Source organism: Pan troglodytes, chromosome 15 (genome assembly GCF_028858775.2).
Source record: "Pan troglodytes isolate AG18354 chromosome 15, NHGRI_mPanTro3-v2.0_pri, whole genome shotgun sequence".
Classification (NCBI taxonomy): domain Eukaryota; kingdom Metazoa; phylum Chordata; class Mammalia; order Primates; family Hominidae; genus Pan; species Pan troglodytes.
In genome coordinates, this window is record NC_072413.2 from 88,300,483 (window position 1) to 88,321,563 (window position 21,081).

At 43.7% G+C, this 21,081-nt stretch overlaps 1 protein-coding gene across 5 annotated transcripts in view; it reads right to left on the reverse strand.

The window, feature by feature from the left end:
* NRDE2 (NRDE-2, necessary for RNA interference, domain containing) overlaps positions 1-21,081 on the reverse strand; it is a 54,623-nt gene that overhangs the window by 17,946 nt on the left and 15,596 nt on the right. For 3 of the 5 annotated variants that reach the window (XM_009428286.5, XM_063793068.1, XM_063793067.1), the window contains 6 exons: positions 17,261-17,410; positions 8,771-9,218; positions 7,553-7,958; positions 6,607-6,636; positions 6,072-6,205; positions 2,335-2,455 (listed from right to left, as the gene is read on the reverse strand). In XM_009428286.5, coding sequence (XP_009426561.3) covers positions 2,335-2,455; positions 6,072-6,205; positions 6,607-6,636; positions 7,553-7,958; positions 8,771-9,218; positions 17,261-17,410 — 1,289 coding nt within the window. The remainder of the gene's footprint in view (positions 1-2,334; positions 2,456-6,071; positions 6,206-6,606; positions 6,637-7,552; positions 7,959-8,770; positions 9,219-17,260; positions 17,411-21,081) is intronic. The other 2 variants (XM_001141630.8, XM_063793069.1) reach the window with 1 other exon arrangement.

Below are 21,081 nucleotides of genomic sequence, written 5' to 3' on the forward strand. Positions count from 1 at the left end.
CAAGTCTCTAACTTGATGCTAAAAGTCAAGGTTTTGATATTCATTTGCATTCCCTTTTGGAGAAAACTAACTTTACACCTGATTTTAAGTGACCATTAGATATCTGGAAACTTATCAGAAGTAAAATTAGTCTGTGGACACTGCTATGAAAACTTTATTGTCACAGAAATGCAGAACACAGCAAACCGTGTAACAGATACTATGCATTGTAATGGGTTCGCTCTCTAACAAAAACCAAACAAAACCAAAAAAACAAAAAAACTAAGCCTAAAAACACAGACCCATGCTAAGTCAGTCACTCAGAGAGGAGAGTTACTAATCAGACTTCTGTTTTTTTTGGCCCTTGCTTATGCGGTCTTGCAGACTCAGTGGCTGAGTGCAATACCTACTTCCGTTTCATGCAGGCTGTTTTTCTTCATACATAAAACCACTGGTCAGCCTGACGAATAGTTCTCATTCTTTTTGGAAAAGAACACTCCAGGGAAATCTAAACAGCTGAGACTCTGACAGCCCCAGCTGAGGCATGATCACTGCCTGACAGCACTGCCCAGAGGAGAGTTACCCCAAAACACCTGAAGGGCCCCTCTCGCTTCTTAGTGGTAATAGAGATGCTCCCTGGCCCGGAGCTCTGAACTGTCGTGCAAGACAATACCTAATCCAAAGTTTTCATGGTGCAAATGAATAAACAAAGAAAGGTCACACCTGTGAGAAGAGGCTCACTGAGCCTAGGCAAGGAGTCAATCTCCTGAGTCCTTGTCCATCACTCTTTCCCTATAGAACTTTCAATGAAATCATCTGCCTGGCAGATCTCTCTCTATGCTGGAACTGCCTTTCAGGGAGTGAAGCAGTTCCTGAATGTCTTAGAGTTGTGCTGTCCAATACGTCACCATTAATATGTGGCTATCAAGCACTTGAAAAGTAGCTAGTCTGGGCTGGGTGCGGTGGCTCACATCGGAAATCCCAGCACTTTGGGAGGTAGAGGTGGGTGGATTACTTGAGGTCAGGGGTTCGAGACCAGCCTGGACCAATACAGTGAAACCTTGTCTCTACTAAAAATACAAAATTAGGTGGGCATGGTGGTACATACCTGTAATCCCAGCTACTTGGGAGGCTGAGGCACAAGAATCCCTTGAACCCGGGAGGCGGAGGTTGCAGTGAGCCAAGATCGAGCCACTACACTCCAGCCTGGGCAACAGACCAAGACTCTGTCTCAAAAAAAAAAAAAAAGAAAAAAAAGAAAAGTAGCTAGTCTGAACTGAGATTTGCTAAAAGTGTAAAATACACACCAGATTTCAAAGAGTACTAAAAAAAAATGCAAAATACCTAGTTAATTTTTTTTCTTTTTAAAGCATGCAATTGGCATCTGAATCTCTGGTTAATAATTTTAAAATACTGATTACATACTGAAATGTTTTGATATACTAGATTAAGTAAAATACACTATCAAAATTAACATCATCTGTTCCTTTTTACTTTTTTAATGTGGCCACTAGAAAATTTGAAATTACACAAGAGGCTCACATTATATTTCTGTTGGGCAGCTCTGCATTAGAGTATAAATCTGGAAAGTATTTGGGGGTCATTTAGAGTGACAGTTATGTAAATGCTAGGTAATAATTACTTTATAATAGTCCTAAAAAGGTATTTTTCAAAGTATCTGTTGGTCTGTACACTGACAGGATAACAAAAAGACTGTCTGAAATACACACTAAAAAAGAATGGGATCGGGCGTGGTGGCTCACACCTGTAATCCCAGCACTTTGGGAGGCTGAGGCAGGCAGATCGCTGGAGGTCAGGTGTTTGAGACCAGACAGACCAGCCTGGCCAACACGGCGACCCTATCTCTACCAAAAATACAAAAATTAGCTGGGCGTGGTGGCAGAAGCCTGTAATCCCAGCTACTCAGGAGCCTGACGCATGAGAATTGCTTGAACCCAGGAGGCAGAGGTTGCAGTGAGCCGAGATCGTGCCACTGCACTCCAGCCTGGGTGACAGAGCGAGATTCTGTCTCCAAAAAAAAAAAAAAAAAAGAATGAGGATTGGGGCAGTTATTAACAAGATTCCTTCTTCAGTTGCAACCTATAAAAGGAAAAAGGGAAATTACAGAAACTTTCAAATCCTCAAAGCATTATGTACTGAAGGAATAAGTCCACTGCTTTAAAACTTCTAAGGGGAACCCATGACATCTACTTAACATTTTTGACATTTTGATGTTTGTGCAATATTCTGAAGCTACTGATAAATAGCTTAAGCAGATAAACAAATAATCATGAGGATGTAAAAACAAATTCCAGAAGAAACAGAAGTACACGTCTTCAATGAGAGATGACTTACCTGGGTTGATGACCACCCAGCCACCTCGTTCCTGCTGGTGCATCCACGCCTTCCAGCCTCGGGCTCCCTTCTCCCCAGCCCGGGGCTCTCCACTGTCCCAAAAGGGTTCAAAGAATTCCACCTGTTCAGATTTTAGAATGGACGTTAGACCTCACTTGTATAAAACTGCTGAGTCAGTGGGCAAAATCCGCGCTGGTGGATATAAGAGAAGCTTATGATCCTTGAAATCATGTTTGCCATCAGTCTTTGAAGTAGATACATGCTACACACCCCAAGATAGAAAAAAGAACTATCTAGCGTGGCAGGCAGCTTCCAAGATAGCCCCCATGACCCTACCTCTGCCTTGTGGTTTTCACACTCGCATGTGAGCTGGACCTAGTGATTCCAACACACAAAATATGGCAAAAGTGATGGGAGGTCACTCTCGGGATTAGGTTACAAAAAGACCAGCTGAGGTTCAGCAAGAAGGATCTCCAGATGGGTAGGAAGGGAGTAGTTTCCTAGTTCTTATCCTGCCAGGCCAGTCTAACCAGGGACAGTGGCACTGCCAGTTCACCTAGTGTCACTGGACCCCCGAGCTAATTCCTAAAGTCATGCCACTTTCAAGATATTTTGAGAGGAAGGTTCCAACAAGACAGACCATGAGCTACGTGGCACAACCATATCTTAAGTAACTATATATTCCTAACACCTGGCACAATACTCACTGCCTAGCAGGGACTCAATAAATGCTTGTTGGCACAGATCTGAACAAGGTAGGCAACCAGGGAGTAAAAAGGTCTGCATTTTTTATTTTTATTTTTGAGATGGAGTTTCGCTCTTGTTGCCCAGGCTGGAGTGCAGTGGTGTGATCTTGGCTCACTGCAACCTCCACCTCCCGGGCTCAAGCAATTCTCCTACCTCAGCCTCCCGAGTAGCTGGGATTACAGGCATGAGCCACCACACCCAGCTAATTTTGTATTTTTTTTAGTAGAAACAGGGTTTCTCCACGTTGGTCAGGCTGGTCTCCAACTCCTGACCTCAGGTGCTCTGCCCACCTTAGCCTCCCAAAGTGCTGGGATTACAAGCCTAAACCACTGCGCCCAGCCTAAAGGTCTGCATTTTAAAGCCTGGCCCCATTAGCGCCTCCCTCATTCATTCGGGCATTAGGTCTGCAGTGTGTGGTAAGCAGCTCACTGGCAATAAATCTTTCCCTATGGAACAGAATGTGAACACAGCAATGAACAGAAACGTGATCATGTTATCAACTGGAAACAGGACTGTGAAAGTGAGCCAATAACCTACTCAGTGAAAGCTTTTGTAAGAAACCTTTTGAAGAGGACAAGCAGACTTCCAGTGGGCACAGCATGGGCCATGAGCCACAGGATTATCTAGCCTGAGCCCTGGGCAGTGCCACACACGCCTGGAAGAGTATTGCCTCCAGGAGAGTCACGTCAGGGCAGGGCAAACGTCCTGACACATCAGTCATCCTCAGAAAGGGGAACCAGGACGACTACGCTCCCTCTTTAGAGGTCTGGCTGTTATAAGAGTGAAGAAAGAAAGTTTACTTAAGAAAAAAAATTTTTTTTAAATAGTGTGATAAATGAGTATAATCTATTTGTTTATTCCACAGAAACGCAGACCAGTAATATCAGACCTGCCTGTGTTAAATCACGCTACTGTGTTCACGGTAACAACGTCTCTCAGTTATAAAAGCAATATGGAATATTAGTAAATAAGAAACTTTATTCCAAAGTTGTCATGTAAATGCTTTGGAATCACATGCGCTGTTCGTGTTTAAAACCTCAAGCACGAGGATCGGGGTCTCCCAACACTTTAGAGCAGTGGTCTTCGATGGGTCACATTTGTAGGCAGAACCCTCCACCCATCACTCTGTTCTTATCGCAGAGGGTCTTAGGAAAGGGGCGGGGGGAGGGGGTGAGAGAAATTCTGACCCTGACCCACAAGGTTCCTTAGAGTCAGCTGAGAATCACTTCTGTAGTACAGCCTATTCTTAAAATCTCACAGCATGTCTTAAAATTACTGTTATATGGTTTATTAATGATTGATTATAGCAATTTAACTGGTATAATTCTTTAATCCAATTTTTTCTAGAGGTAGCATCATGATAAAAACGGTCTTTACTGGCAATTCATGAAACTCCCACATGACGGAGGCCTTGGCCTCTCAAGAAACACTTTTGAATGTTCACCATAAACTCATATATTCTGTTTATCTTCCACTAGACATCTTTACAGAGTAGAAAACTGAGTTTTATTTAGTAGAAAAAGGGAAAAGATACATTTTCTTATATACATAGCTCTATAAAAATTCTTTATTTCTTCACTTATCTTCATTTATCTCAAACATTGGCAATGCTCGCTTGTCATCTAAAGGATTAACCCTTCCCCAATAAGGATCACTGTTGACAAGGTATCTCTGTGTAATTTCATTTGCAACTCTAGCGAAGATTGTGGGTACTTAGAAGGTTAACTGAGGAAGTGATGCAAGACCCAAACTAGAATGTGTAAGGGTGGAAGAGAGTAATGCAAGGTTTAAAATGGCATGACAACTGTTTCCCTGACTAGGGGAGCCAACCAGCATTTAAACAAAGGCAGAAAGGGGATGGGGGGAGGAGGGGAGGGGAGGGGGGGAGGAGGGGAGGGGGAGAGGAGGGGAGGGGGAGGGGAGGAGAGGGGAGGAGGAAGGGGGAGGGAGAAGGGGGAGGGAGGAGGATGGGGAAGGGGAGGGGGAGGGGTGGGGGAGGGGGAGGGGAGGGGGAAGGGAGAGGGGAAAGGGAGGGGATGGGGAGGGAGAAGGGAGGGGGAGGGGTGGGGGAGGGAGAGGGGAGGGGGAGGGGGAGGGGGAGGGAGGGGGAGGGAGGAGGATGGGGGAGGGGAGGGGGAGGGAGGAGGATGGGGAAGGGGAGGGGGAGGGGTGGGGGAGGGAGAGGGGAGGGGGGAGGGAGAGGGGAAAGGGAGGGGATGGGGAGGGGAAGGGGAGGGAAGGAAGATGGGGAGGGGGAGGGGAGGGGGAGGGGAGGAGAAAGGGGGAAGGGAGAAGGGGGAGGGGAAGGGAGGGGAGGGGGAGGGGAGGAGAAAGGGGGAAGGGAGAAGGGGGAGGGGAAGGGAGGGGAGGGGGAGGGAGAGGGGAGGAGAAAGGGGGAAGGGAGAAGGGGGAGGGGAAGGGAGGGGAGGGGGAGGAAGAGGGGAGGGGAGGTGGAAGGGGGAGGAAGAGGGGAGGGGAGGAGGAAGGGGAGGGGGAGGGGGAGGGGAGAGGAGGAGGAAGGGGGAGGGGGAAGGGGAGGGAGGGGAGGAGGGGGAAGGGAGGGGAGGGGAGGAGGGGGGAGGGAGAGGGGAGGGGAGGAAGAAGGGGAAGGGGGAGGGGAGGGGAGGAAGAAGGGGAGGGGAAGGGGGCAGGGAAAGGAAAAGGAAAGGAGGAACGCAGGCAGGCAGGCAGGCAGGCAGGCAGGCAAGGTGGGAGAGTGGGTCCTCAGAGAGCCTTTATGTTGTGAAGGAGGGGGAAGCTTCTTTACCTATCCACATCTCACCACTTTCATTACAAAACTTTCCTCAGATCACTGGACTATTTCTGAGAATTCCTCCTCAGCAGACTGATATAAAGGAGGATATGATATTTTAAAAACACTACCACACCACCTCTCATTATCCTCACCACCTCTCATTATCCACACCTTCCCCCTCTCCCTCCAGAGAAAGAGCCAGGAAGAGAGAGATGAGGCGAGCAGAGCTGGGTACCTGTCCTTTGGTAGGCAGATCTTTCACGCTGTCGGGTTTGAAGAAGGTGAAGTCCACCATGGCCTGGAACAATGAGATGGCCTTCTCAGAGTGGCCAGCCTGCCGCAGAAAGTGGCACTGCTGAAGAAAGAGTGCTGCGAACAGGAGGGCAAAGGGGAAGAAGCCTGGTTGATACCATTAAAGGGAAAGAACCTAACTTCTCAAAACAGGCAATTAACACATTGAGAACACCTTTCACCTGCAATCACTATTAATTTACAAAGCTGTGATACATGTCCTGATTTAAAGCGTCTCACACAGTATTATAATCCAAGTATGTTTGTTCTAATTTTTGTATGAAAGCATCACAGAACACAAATATTAACAACAAAAACTATATATAGTACATAAAAATAAGTCAAGAGGTTGGTCTGAATGCTATCAAATAATCACAGCTCATTATTACAAGAAAAATTATAGAAAAAGGATGGCGTAGCAGATTTTTATCAGAAAGCAAAGAGCTGTATTCAGTTGATCACTAGATGGCATTACTCACCAGCAACTTTCATCCTATGTTCAGAGTCGGCTGTAAACAAATCAAGGTTCCATGTCTGAACATTCCAGTTCATCTTACTTGTGGTACAATTCCAGCTACTAAATAACACTAAGCTATTTGTGTAGATCACATACAGTGACAAATTCAAGACTCTGTGTCAGTGTGATAAATGCTTATATTTTGAGAGCAATGTATTTCTATCTTTAGATGCCAACAGTAATTAATACTCAATAACAGGGGTTGTGATCAAATAAATGCCTGCTCTGTGCCGGACACTGAGCTAGACTCGCCCTGGATTATCTCGTTTACTGTGCAACACAGTCCTGTAAAGCAGGTTTACAGTATTGTTGCTGATGGAGAAACTGGGGCTCAAAGAGGACCTGCCCAAGGACACACGAGAGCCAGTGAAGGGCAAACCCTTCAGGATTCAAGGTCAAAAGTGATACTCTCTGGCTCTGCATAACATGCAGCCTCCAACATCTCATTACTGTCAAAATTAATGTTCCAGGTTCCTTCAGGACACACCAAAAATGTTAACAGCATAATAATACCCAAAACTTCTATTTATGCAGTGGTTCCCAGTCAGGGCATCTCACGGACATTACTGCCTGGGACCCTACAATTGGGTGAGACAGGTACATGCATCTCGACAGATAAGGCCACCGACTGCCAAAGCAGTTAAGAGACTTGCCTATGTTTACTTGGCTAATCAGCAGAACCTTGTCCAGTGATATCTTAACTCTACTGGCCCTATTGCCCCCACCTGCCCTGGGAGCTGGGGGCAAATTTGTTATCAAAAAGAGTCGTAATACTTTTTTAAAAAAATCAGTTCTATCAAACAATTTAGACTTTTTCTAGAATAAATCAAAAATAGATCTCCATTTTCAAGTAAAGCCAAAAGAAAGTCTAACTCCTCCCACATAACTGGATCTGGTTATCTCCTTACCGAACATGGCCTCTTCCGTGCCAGGCAACGCAGGGTGAGATAAGATGCTGCCGTCCTTAACAGCAGACAAAGTGCTCAAGCATTTTCCATAAAGACTGTGAATTTTTGATATCGAAAAGGTACTAAACTGGCTCTGGCAAAATAAAAGGTATTTCTGCCAAAGGGCTGTATTATTGGGATGCAAAAATATCAGTTTCTGCCACTCTTTGACCAGAGTGGAGGGCTCCCAGAACTCTGTGCAGAGCTTCAGCTTGGCCAGTTTCAGATCCACACTGCTCTGGTTGCTCTCAATGGCCCGCTCCAGAATGGCCAGCTTCTTCTCCAGAATGAGCTTCAGGGACCTCTTTCGCTTTTCCTGCTCTCCTTCCTCGATGGCATACAGGCCAGGACTTTTCATGACCTCGTCCTCAACAACAAAAACACCAATTTACAAATGCAAATGGACCTGGGAGATCCTGAGTTTCAACAATGCTTACTGATTTTCTTACCACCCCCTAGGGACTTTCTTAAACCACCAGTTTGCCACAATTTCTTTTAAAGAAAACCTGGATCCTAAAGTGCTTGTGTCACCTGATATGTTTGATCTTGTATTTATCACTTAATTATCCACTCTCTGCCATTTTAAGCTTTGATTTCTGCATCAATGACTAGCATACAATGCCTTGAAAGTCTTTTCTGAAGAGCAGACCTTACCAATAAAAGGGCCAAATGTGGCACAAAATATGGTAATTGTATGAGTGGTTCAAAATTAGGGATTCAGACAAACCTACAAGTTTTCGAAAGAGAATGCATGGCTCTAACTGGGTAATACACTGAACAGCCCTCTCTCTTTCACAATTCCATGAGCTCTGCCTGTTCTGTTTGTACTTCAGGAATGCCTCTCCCTACCTGGTGAACATCTCTTCTTTCAAGATTGTGTTGAACTTCACCTTCTCCTTCTTGGTAGCTCTTTCTCCTCCCTCAACACAAGCCATTCCCTCACTCCACTCCCAAGTTACACATTACAGCATTTACTACCCCAGGGTGCACTTATTCTTCGCATGTCCATTTTCCTCATTGGACTTTGAGCGAGCTCAGGGCAAAGGCTCTATTCTAATGATCTTTGTATGCCCAGTGTCAAATTTCCTCATTTGCTCAAAAATTGCTGCAGAGTCCATCAGTTTGCCCAAAATCAGGAATGTCCTTCTAAGGTAAGAGAATTGGGATGGCAACACATACCTGAAAAGCAACAAATGCCATCCACAGCTGCGTATCCCGAGGATTCTCCCGCACCCTCCTGTTAAACTCCTCCACCTTGGCCTTGAGAGCTGCACTCTCGCTGTCTGGCTGTGCGTCTGGCTGCTTTGATTCCTGCTCTGGAGGACCCTGTCCTTGTAGCCAATGTGTGGTTGACTGATCATAAATCCCCAGAGGATTCAACCAGGTTGTAACAGGAGCCGCATCTTCCAAGTCCTTCACTGGTATAAAGGAGATGGGCTCAGATGAGGGAGGTTCAGTTTTACTGCTAATGGCAACTCCATCGATGTTCATTAATCCCACACTCTTCTTAGTAAAATAGCGTTCAACCTGCTTGCGTGAATGCTTCTTCTCTGTGGAAGTCCCTTCCCAAGATATGCACTGCTTCTTAGGGTTAATGCCAAGGCAGGAGTCTCCTTTCCTCTTGTATCTGATATTAGAAAAAGAAAAAAAGTTACTGAGGGAATATGTGTACTACCTCTGAATGACTGAAGGCGCATTAGACCTAAACTCTCGTTATGCAGGTTCACTGCATATAACCAAATTCACCTCACCTTCAGATTGTTTCTATTTGGAGATACACAAGGACTAGTAATTAACTTTCTTTCTGCCTGGCTTGACTTCTTCCTATAACACTTCAACTCTTCTTTAACATCTCATGAATTTAAGATCATGCCTGTCTTCTAGATCTTAGTAATTTCTATTTTCCTGGAGCCTTGTAAAGAACTGTCACACACATTATGTCATTTGATCATCACAGCCATATGTGACAGGCAAGGCAAAAATTATCATCCCTTCTCTTAACTGTTCCTAAATAAGGACACTGAGGCCTTGGAACCTGGATCATCTGTTTCCTAGACCAGTCCTGTTTTCTCAATATTTTCCTGTGTCCCTACTTAAGAAGATAACATATAGGCCTAAGATTCTTTTTTTAATGCTGAAACAAAGTATGTCAAATGAAATTACATTTGGTTATTTTCTACTCTAGAGGAAAAGAGGTTGGGTTCTAAAACGCTTTTATGGAACATGTAGGCGTCCCCAGAGTCAACAAACACATGACTACTGAATATTTGCACAGGCAAAAGCTAAGGAAAATTGTACATTTTTCTGTATGTATGTTAGCAAACAATTCAATTTTAAAAACGGGCAAAAGATCTGAACTGAAATTCCACAAAAGAAGACATGAATAGCCAATAAGCACATAAAAAAAAAAAACTCAACATCATTAGTCAACAAGGACATGCAAATTAAAACCACAATGACGTACCCCACACACCAACTAGAACAATGTTAATATTTAAAAGGCTGACAACACCAAATGTTGGTGAGTAACCTGTGGAGTAACCAGGACTCTCATCCGCTGTCAGCGGGAATGTAAACTGGTATAATCACTTTGGGAAAAGATCTGGCTGTTTCTTAAAAAATTCAACACAGACCTAACCTATGACCCAGCAATTCTATTCCTACATATTTACCCAAGAAAAAGGAAAGCACATGTCTACACAAAGACATGAACACAAATGTTCTCGGCAGCTTTATTCCTAACAGCCAAACACTGAAAGAGTCCACGTGTCCATCAATAGAAGACGGATAAGTAAACAGAGGTACAGCCATACAATGGAATACCACCAGCAGTAAAAAGAAGCTACTGGTAAGTGCCTTATGGACGGATGATCTCAAAAACATTACGCTAAGTGAAAGAAGCCAGAAGCCAGATACAAAAGAGTACACACTGTATAATTCCACTTACATGCATTTTAGAACAGGTAAAAACGAATTGAGGGTGGAAACAAGTAAGAACGGTGATTGCCTCTGGGAGAATGGGGTACAGACTGACCAGAAAAGAGCACGAGGAAACTTCTGGCGGTCAGAGTAATATTTCACATTTTCACAGAGGTTCGGGTGAGAATGAAGCTTTGTGCATTACATTGCATGTAAATTTTCAATTAAAGGAATAAAACTAAATAAATATTGACCTCTAGTTAATAATACACATGCTGAAGTATTTAGGGGGTTGTTTATTGATCTGCAGTTTACTTTGAAATGCATAAAAAAAATAGGATGGGCTGATGGATGGACACATATGACAAAGCAAGTACAATACAAACTGAATGGATACAAAGTTAATGGTAGATGTAGGGGGCAGTTATACGAGCATTCACTGTAAAAATCTTTCAACTTTTGCTGTATATTAAAATTTTTTCCTAATAAAATTGGAAATGCCGTGGGGAGAAAAAGGCAGGGGAGAACTGCCTTCATCTTCTGTCAGCTCCCAGGAAGCTCCACTCCACTTCACCTTGGTTCAGGGCCAGGCTCTCTCCCTCACCTCTGTGGCTTCTCTGCGGTCAACAGGTCCCCTCTCTAAGTGCCTCTGCCCTCCTCACTGACCAAACACAGCAAATTCCACTATAGGGGACTATTTTCTCACACAGACATAAACATTCTCTCTCAAACCTTTTATCTAGCCTCCCTCCCAATTCTTTCTAGACTATCTCATGACAGTCTCTTGCCATTCCATTTATGAGTCAAAAACAACCTTAACAAAGGTGTGATGAGATAAAATAGCACTAATGTAGGCCGGGTGTGGTGGCTTATGCCTGTAATCCCAGCACTTTGGGAGGCTGAGGCGGGTGGATCACCAGAGGTCGGGAGTTTGAGATCAGTCTGGCTAACATGGTGAAACCCCGTCTCTACTAACTATACAAAATTAGCTGGGCGTGGTGGCACACGACTGTAATCCCAGCTACTTGGGAGGCTGAGGCAGGAGAATCACTTGAACCCAGGAGGCAGAGGTTGCAGTGAGCCGGGCTCAAGCCACTGCTCTCCAACCTGGGCAACAGAGTGAGACTCGGTCTCAAAAAAAAAAAAAATAGCACTAATGTAGTTCTAAACAAGGCTGCCATTCCCTAAGGAACAAACTTTAAGTTAAAAAGCTAGTTTTGTTCTCCTTTATCCTCTTTTAATAGTATTGATTCCTCATTAGTCTCACAAAAAATATACAGTATTTTAGATATTCATATAATCTCTTGAAAAATGTTTACTGTTTCCTGACTTTAAACTAACAGCTGCATTTTTATAACAAATTAGATGAAAATGATAAGGGAAGGGGAAAAATGTTACTGGCCTATATTACTATCTACTTTCAGACACTATATGTGTTTCAGTATGTATTTATATGTGTGCACATACATCCTTTTTCAAAATAGTTGATATCACATAGTTTCAGGCCTGCCTTCCTACTTTAAAGCATCTCCCCATACCATTAATCTTAGAAAATATAATTTGTATTAACTTCAAACTGTTCCATTGTATGGATGTGCCATAATTTATTTAACCATTTCCCAATCGTTAGACATTTAGGTTATATCCAATTTATCACTTAGCATGAGATCTTAATAATTATACAGGACCTAGGCTGTAATTTAACACAATGTTTCCCTAAATGAAGGCACTTTTGCTATAAAATCCTTATCAAATAATCAACTAACGGCCAGACGTGGTGGCTCACATCTGTAATCCCAGCACTTTGAGAGGCCGAGGTGGGTGGATCAATTAAGGCCAGGAATTTGACACCAGCCTGGCCAACATGGTGAAACCCCATCTCTACTAAAAATACAAAATTTAGCCGGGCTGCTCTTGAACTCCTGACCTCAAGTGATCCGCCCGCCTCAGCACTTTGGGAGGCCGAGGTGGGCGGATCACAAGGTCAGGAGATTGAGACCATCCTGGCTAACACAGTGAAACCCCATCTCTACTAAAAATACAGGGATTACAGGTGTGAGCCACTGCACCCATCTACAGAAAAATTTGTAGGGTTTCCCTCTGTTACCCAGGCTGCAATGATGCAATATAGCTCACTGCAGTTACGCAATATAGCTCACTGCAGCCTCAAAATCCTTCAGCAGTCCTCCCACTTCAGCCTCCTGAATAGCTGGGACTTCAGGCACATGCCACCACACTCAGCTTATTTTTTAATTTTTTGTAGAGATGCAGCCTCACTATGTTGCTCAGCCTTGTCTTGAACCCCTGGCCTGAAGCGATCCTCCTGTCTTGACCTCCCAAAGTGCTGGGACTACAGCTGTGGGTCACTGCACTTGGCCAAAAATGTTAATATAAGTCCTTAGAAGAGTGTCTGCCATATAGTAAGGGTTAGATAAGTTTAAATTATTATTTTTATCAAAGTTGGCTCCTAAACATAAGCCAACTATTTTATCTGGTGTATAGCCAAAGAAATAACAATCTATTCCAAAAATGGAGAAAAAACTGACTGAGCTGAACTTCACTATCAGACAGTATATTAGTCTTAAGGAATTTTCCAAATATAGTTTGACTCTAATTTTCAAGTTGTACACTAACTTTAGAAGCTAACCCCTGCTTACCACATTACTCCCATACCCAGTGTCACTGCGGGATGCTCACGGGGTAGAGGATGTGCCACTCTATACTGAAGCAAATCTGACTTCCCGGAACTTCCACTCATTAGTACTGGTTCTAACTCCACAAGTCACACAAAACATTGTCAATCCAGCCTCCAAGGGACAGTCCATCCAAGCTTAAAAGACAATGATCGGGGGTGGGAGGGGGGAAAAAAGAAAAAAAGACAATGATCATATCCCTGCTTAGGCCAAATGCCCATCTAGTCCTCACATGACAGTGCTGGTCAAATCCTAACCGTTCACCTTCATTTCAATGCTCTCGGCGTGTCAGTGTTCCCCCTAAAGTGTGAAAATTCAGTACCTGACACAAAATTGTTAACTGCAGAACCAGTTCAAACTACTTCAGCTTTGTCAATAACAGAACAATGAGTTGTTGTTCAGTTGCAGTGGACCCACAGCTCGCAAGTCACAAGCACACACAGATCAATCAAGTGTGCCCAATTGGTGACCCCAAAGCCAGGGAACAAAAATGTCAACCGCACAGGGAACCAAGGTACCTAAACCAAGGAGCACGGATCAAATTAAGAAGTGAGGAGAGTTGCTGCAGTATGAACTTAAGAGCCAATAACCCACAGGCCGGGCGCAGTGGCTCACGCCTGTAATCCCAGCACTTTCGGAGGCTGGGATGGGCGGATCATGAGGTCAGGAGATTGAGACCATCCTGGCTAAAACGGTAAAACTCCATCTCTACTAAAAATACAAAAACACAAAAAAACTAGCCAGGCATTTACCTTCCCAGAGTCCATGCATGTGAGTTGGGTCACACGCATTGGCCCAAGAGAAAAAAGAAAGAAAGAATAAAAGCTGGAGAGAGGGAAGCAAATGGAAGATACAAAGTGGGATGGAAGAATTAAATCCAAAGCGCCAGGCAATCAAGATGAATGCAGGCTGAACAAACTTGGGCGAATTTTAGTGGCATACGGGAAAAAAAAAAAATTAGCCGGGCATGGTAGCACGCGCCTGTAGTCCCAGCTACTTAGGAGACTCAGGCAGCAGAATTGTTTGAACCCGGCAGGCGGAGGTTGCAGTGAGTCGAGATAGCGTCACTGCACTCCAACCTGGGCGACAGAGCAAGACTCCGTCTCAAAAAAAAAAAAAAAAAAAAAAAAAGAACCAAGAACCCTACACTGACTGTCTCCATAACCCAATCAAATCACGCCTCAATGCACTTTCCTATCTCCCTCACAGTTACTCTCTTCCTATAAAACACATAGACCCCATCTCGGGGAGACAGATTCAAGTGCTGCCTCCTATTGACCTTGCAATAAAGCTGCTGCTTCTCTCAAAAGCTGGTGCCATAGTATTGACTTCTATGCACTTGAGGCATTAAGCCCATTGCTCAGTGACAGTATTCCCACTGTCCTCTGACCAGCTCAGACTGCCATGGGATCAATATCTTCCCAGACCTGGACATTAACAGTTATATAGCTACTAATCCAGACCAGATTTGTCTTGTGTAAACTTTACCAAATGGCTAGGAAATAACAATGCCCTAAGCCCTTTAGCAGTGGTATCCTTGCAGTTTAGATTAATAAGGCTGTTTCCAATTACTCTCTCCCTAAACCTGTGCCATTCATTAGCAGAAGCTCAAGAGCCACTCTCTGTTAGTACACTCCCCTCCTTTCACCTATTAATAAATACTAACCCTTTATATTTGCACACCAATTTCCAATTCCATATCAAATATTCTGATACTTGAGTGCAAGGCATGGCAGAAGTTACAATTTCCAATTTACAAATGAAGCAACAGAGGCTCAGACAAGTCAGGTGATTTGCCTGGGACTTTATTGCTAGTAAATGGCAAAGTCACAAAGAGAACCAGAGTCCTCTGTTTCCAAATCTAGAAAACGTCCTACCACACACCCTGTCTCATCTTTCTGCATGGGTGGTGAAAGAACATTTGAAATGTGAAGTCAGAGACACGCGGGTTCAAATCCCAACCTTGCTGCTGCCTGGCTGCATGATCTTGTGCAGTTACTTAACCTCTCTGCGATTCCTTTTCCTCATTTGTAAAATGAAGAGGGTTCTCCTCGTCCTCCTCACAGAGCAGCTGTGAGGATCAGACAGGCTAACTTAAGTGAAACAATGCACACAGCACCACGGCCACTACCTCATGTCCAATCTCTGTTTGTTGACTGCCCCTTTTTTTTTTTTTTTTTTTTGAGACAGAGTCTTGCTCTGTTGCCCAGGCTGGAGTGCAGTGGCACAATCTTGGCTCACTGCAACCTCCATCTCCCAGGTTCAAGCAATCATCCTGCCTCACTCCCCTAGTAGCTGGGGTTACAGGCATGTGACAACATGCCCAGCTAATTTTTGTATTTTCAGTAGAGATGGGGTTTCACCACGTTGGCCAGGCTGGTCTTGAACTCCTGACCTCAAGTGATCCACCCGTCTCAGCCTCCCAAAGTGTTGGGATGACAGGCGTGAGCCACCGTGCCTGGCCCAGCTGCCCATCTTTTACTGGGAATCTACCACATCTGGGGTAGTACCCTGTGGTGGCATGGAAAACCAAGTAATACCTCAAGGAGCATTAAGATAACTCAAAAATATATGAATACATTGAAAATATAATAGTCATTTATACTCAACCATAAAGTTTCCATTGACAGTAGGTAGATTAAATATGTACTGAATAAAACAACTGTTATTAACTCATTGGGAAGGAAATTTTAGTTGGAATTGCTTACGTGGTGAGGTATAATGTCAGGATGAGTGACAATAGGATTAAAATTTGGAGATACAGCAAAGTAATGGAAATGGACATTTATTTCACAAAGTCATTAGTCTATAAAGAATAATAATCTTCAAGATCTCCTCTTGGCTTTATATTCTAAGATTGATGATTCTCTAGCTTCAATTCTCATTATCTGTAAACTATCTGGGAACAGACTGTGTGTTATTGTTCTTTATGTTCCCCACGGTTTCTCACAAAGTACTAAATGTCTTAAGCAGGGGTATCAGATATGGTTTGGCTGTGTCCCCACCCAAATCTCATCTTGAATTGTAGTTCCCATAATCCCCACGTGTGGTGGGAGGGGCTTGGTGGGAGGTAATTGAATCATGGGGGCAGGTCTTTCCTGTGCTGTTCTCGTGATAGTGAGTGTCACGAGATCTGATGGTTTTATAAAGGGCAGTTCCCCTGGTTTTATAAAGAGCAGCCATCACGTAAGACGTGCCTTTGCTCCTTCTTCACCTTCCACCATGATTGCGAGGTCTCCTCAACCATGTGGAACTGTGAGTCCATTAAAATTCTTTTTCTTTATAATTTACCCAGTCTCAGGTATTTCTTCATAATAGTATGAAAATGGGCTAATACAGTATCCAATCTTTTGGTTTCCCTGGGCCCCACTGGATGAAGAACTGTCTTGGGCCACACATAAAATACACTAATACTAATGATAGCTGATGAGTTAAAAAAAAAAAAAATCACAAAAAAAGTCATAATGTTTTAAGAAAGTTTACAAATTGGGGTTGGACAAGTTTGGTCTAAAGGGTTTAGTAAGTACTCAAATATTTTTGATTGCCAAATTAGAGGGGAAAAGTTCAAACTCATTACTAAAGCAAATATCACCTATTTTTATGATTATCTGATGGTGTATGCTAGAAACATTTTGAAAAAGTCCTTACCACTAAATGTCATTTTTTAAATGACAGATGTGGGGAGTGGATAAATGAAAGCTTTCCAACTTTAAAAAATGACATATAGGTTAGACCAAATGGTTACCAGATAGTCTGTCACAATTAATTATTACAAGGTACTTTTGGATTCACTTATTCAACAAATACTTATTGAACGCCTACTGTGCCAGGCACTATGCAAAGCACCAGGGATAAATAAGATTAATCTGACTTGACTTCAAGTGTTAAGCCTTCATTTTAGAATAGGAGATGAGACATGTGCCTGAACAATGCAATAAATAAAACCCAACAGAACTGATGAAAGAGAGAAACAGGCAGGCAGACAGTGCCAAGAGAGTTCCGAGGAGAAAAAAGTCACTTTACTACAGTGAAAACTGGGGGAAAACAAGGTGACTACCTTGCTATATCCCCTCGGTAGAGAGACTTGTACTCCCAGTTCGCAGGATCTGGTTTCTTATCTGTTCTGAAGGTTTCTCCCGTCACAGCCTGAATGTCCTCAAGCCAAACAAAGCGATGTCCAGTATCAGCTGCAGCATTATTTCCTTGACTGTGGGACAAAGGAAGAAGAAGAAGGGAGAGGCACTTTAAAAAATCTTCCAGTGACACAGGTGGCATTTTCAGCAATATGAGAGTTAAACACTTCAAACTCCACATGGCATCAAACACACCTAAGCACATTAAATGTACATGTGCCACAGAGATGGAAGAGGACTCTAGCTCTGGGCAAAGAGTTTTAAAAAATAAAGCAAAACCTGTCACCACTAAATGACACTCTACCAACAAAAGAAGTCTTCCTATCTCAAAAATTAACGTGAAGAATATAGGTATACAGCAGTTCTTTTAAAATATTTCATTTAGATTACTGTAACCTGAATTTCAAATATATTTATAAACAAGGTCTTTTCCTAAAAAGTATTCCTGCTCTGAGGCACCTTAGAGGGCTAGGCAGAGGGAACTCCCACACCTCCAAAGGTGACAACACCAATAATCAAGTGTGCTGCCCTAACTTCGCCTAACTTACTTGAAAGTGCCTAGATACTTTATTCCAACTCAAAACTTCTCTAAAAAGCCATGGTTCTGAACTGCTCAGCCTCCAACATCACTTAGGCTTGGTCTCAGCCTCATTTTTTTTTTTTTTTTTTTTTTTTGAGACGGAGTCTCGCTCTGTCACCCAGGCTGGAGTGCAGTGGCGCGATCTCTGCTCACTGCAAGCTCCGCCCCCCGGATTCACGCCATTCTCCTGCCTCAGCCTCCTGAGTAGCTGGGACTACAGGTGCCCACCACCACACCTGGCTAATTTTTTGTATTTTTAGTAGACATGGGGTTTCACCATGTTAGCCAGGGTGGTCTCGATCTCCTGACCTCATGATCCACCCGCCTCGGCCTGCCAAAGTGCTGGGATTACAGGTGTGAGCCACCGTGCCCGGCTCAGCCTCATTTTTATGGTCTGGACTCTGTATTCGCTGTTTTGCTTATACATCTGGACCTCGTAAATAAAGCAGAATCACGAGGCTCCCCTGAAGACAAGACCCTAATCTATCTCTCTGAACCAATGTGTAGGCTGGCAGACTTTCAGCTCAGATCCAAAAGGAACCACTCCCGGGGCGTTAAGTGAGAGGGAGGGAAGGTTTCTCTGGCATCTAACATCTTCTTCCTCTAAAGAAAATCAGTTCATAATGCTGCTGACACAAGAAGGTGACAAAGTAGTCAAAACAGCCATTAACTGTTGTTCCATCTCTGCTTTTCAGCTCTGCCCAGGTACAAATAAATATTTTGGAGGCTTCTTAATTATTCTTGGCAGGAAATATAAGGGAATGGCATTTCAGGAACACTAAGTAGCTATTCAATAAATAGTTGTTGAATGATGAGCCTCAGGTTAATGTATGGAGATTTTAACACATTTCCCAACTGCAGAGGGCTTCCTGTCTACAAAAACCATAAGGGGCAATGAAAAGATGGAGAGCCTACTGCAAACTGATTGACGCATTTGAGAAATAAATGGAAAGCCAACTGGCAGAAAAAAAGGAGAGGCCAGCTGCAGACCGCCCCTGAGGAGTCAACAGGCCCTTTCCTCTCCCCTTGGCGGTACTGAGCTAAGGAAGCAGGATATGGTAGTCTGGGCTGTGTGCAAGGAAGGAGCTGCCTCCACCTGAAGGTGAGGGAAAGCTCATCCCAGAAACTCAAGGTCAATTAGTAGCTGTGGCCTCTGGGGAAGTCATTTGTCATCACCCTGAAACAGAGTCTCACAGGGTCTGCTACCCTCACGAACCCACTTTCCTGACATCACAGAAAGACTCTCACAATTCACTAATATTGTAGTCCTTGTCTATGTGGAAATAAATAATTCTTCCAGGTCACCTTCTCGGGAAGAGAATACATAAGTTAATAACAAGACAGTAAAAGAGAAGGACAAGAACAATCTTAATAAGGATATTCTATAAAATATCAATAAACTTAAAAATGCTATCTGGATCATAAAACTGTCAAGAGGCTGTAAAGATTCCCTGACATGATTAAGCATAGGCTGAAATTAACTATCCTTCAAGTTCTAAAGATAGTTCCTGTGTGGTTTCAGGAAATCCTTTAAAACTCATTTTCCCCAGCTATCAAAAAGGAGAAGTAGCTAGAAGGTGAGTTTTGGGAAGACATAACAATTAAAGTAGCTTTCTTTAAAGACACAGTAAAAAGTAAGGATACCAATAACATATTCATTCATTCATGTAACAAAAACAAATTCAGTGCTTACTCTGTAATGGGCCCTGTGCACCACGTGCTGTGGGAATATGGTGGTAAGCAAGACAGGCCTGATTCCTACCCTCAAAAATTCAGTCAAATTCAGAACCTTTTTGCTCGACTGCTTTATTTTTTCCTCTAAAGAGCAAGCTTGGGGGCTGGGTGTGGTGGCTCATGGCTGTAATCCCAGCACTTTGGGAGGCAGAGGCGGGTGGATTACCTGAGGTCAGGAGATCGGAGATCGAGACCAGCCTGGCCAACATGGAAAAACCCCGTCTCTACTAAAAACACAAAAATTAGCCGGGCGTGGTGGCACATGCCTGTAATCCTAGCTACTTGGGAGGCTGAGGCAGGAGACTTGCTTGAGCCCGGGAGGCAGAGGTTGCAGTGAGCCGAGATCGTGCCACTGTACTCCAGCCTGGCCGACAGAGCAATACTCTGTCTCAAAAAAAAAAAAAAAAAAAAAAGCTTGGGTTACAAAAATTAGCTGGGTGTGGTGATGCATGCCTGTAGTCCCAGCTACTTGGGAGGCTGAGGCATGAGAATCGCTTGAACCCGGGAGGCAGAGGTTGCAGTGAGGCAAGATCGTACCACTGCACTCCAGCCTGGGTGATAGAATGAGACTCTGTCTAAAAAAAGGAAACAAAAATTCCTGAAGAGTTGCAAAAATCTCAACAGCACTATTTCTTTTTTAGAGATGTTCTAGACAGGTACCTAAGTTTTCTCCCTTCTAGACCATATAAGCAAATAAAGGAGAAAGTTAAATGAGCAATAATTCAGGTAGTTTCACCATATACCACCTGTCCCACCTACACGCAAATACCCCTCTACTTAGGAAGACATTCAACTAGGCACAGAGAAAAGGCTGTATTGAGCACCTATGCTGTGGCCATTCTGTAGAATGAATTGAACAATATGCTCAAGGTAGAAAGCAGAGTAGGCCACAGTGGCTCATGCCTGTAATCCCAGCACTTTGGGAGGCTGAGGCAGGTGGATCACCTGAGGTCAGGAATTCAAGACCAGCCTGGCCAACATGGTGAAATGCCATCTCTACTAAAAATACAAAAAATTAGCCAGGCGTGGTGGCAGACGCCTGTAATCCCAGCTACTCGGGAGGCTGAGGCAGGACAATCGCCTGAACCCAGGAGGTAGAGGTTGGGGTGAGCTGAGATCGCACCACTGCCCTCCAGCGTGGGCAACCGGAGTGAAACCCCGTCTCAAAAAAAAAAAAAAAAAAAGAGAAAGCAGAGTAAAATATGGGAGAAATAAAGCCCCCAAGGAATGGAAACACTGTAATCATGAGCTGTTTTCCACTGCCTTCGACATAGTGGTCGTAAACAAATATGAAAAAGAAAAGGAAAAGGACAAATGTAACAATTATTTAAGTGCTACGTTAATCTTAAAGTGTGTGTGATCATGTATACACACAGGAGTTGATAGGAGTGACTGAATGAAAGATATATCAAGGCAGAGAAAGAAGATGTT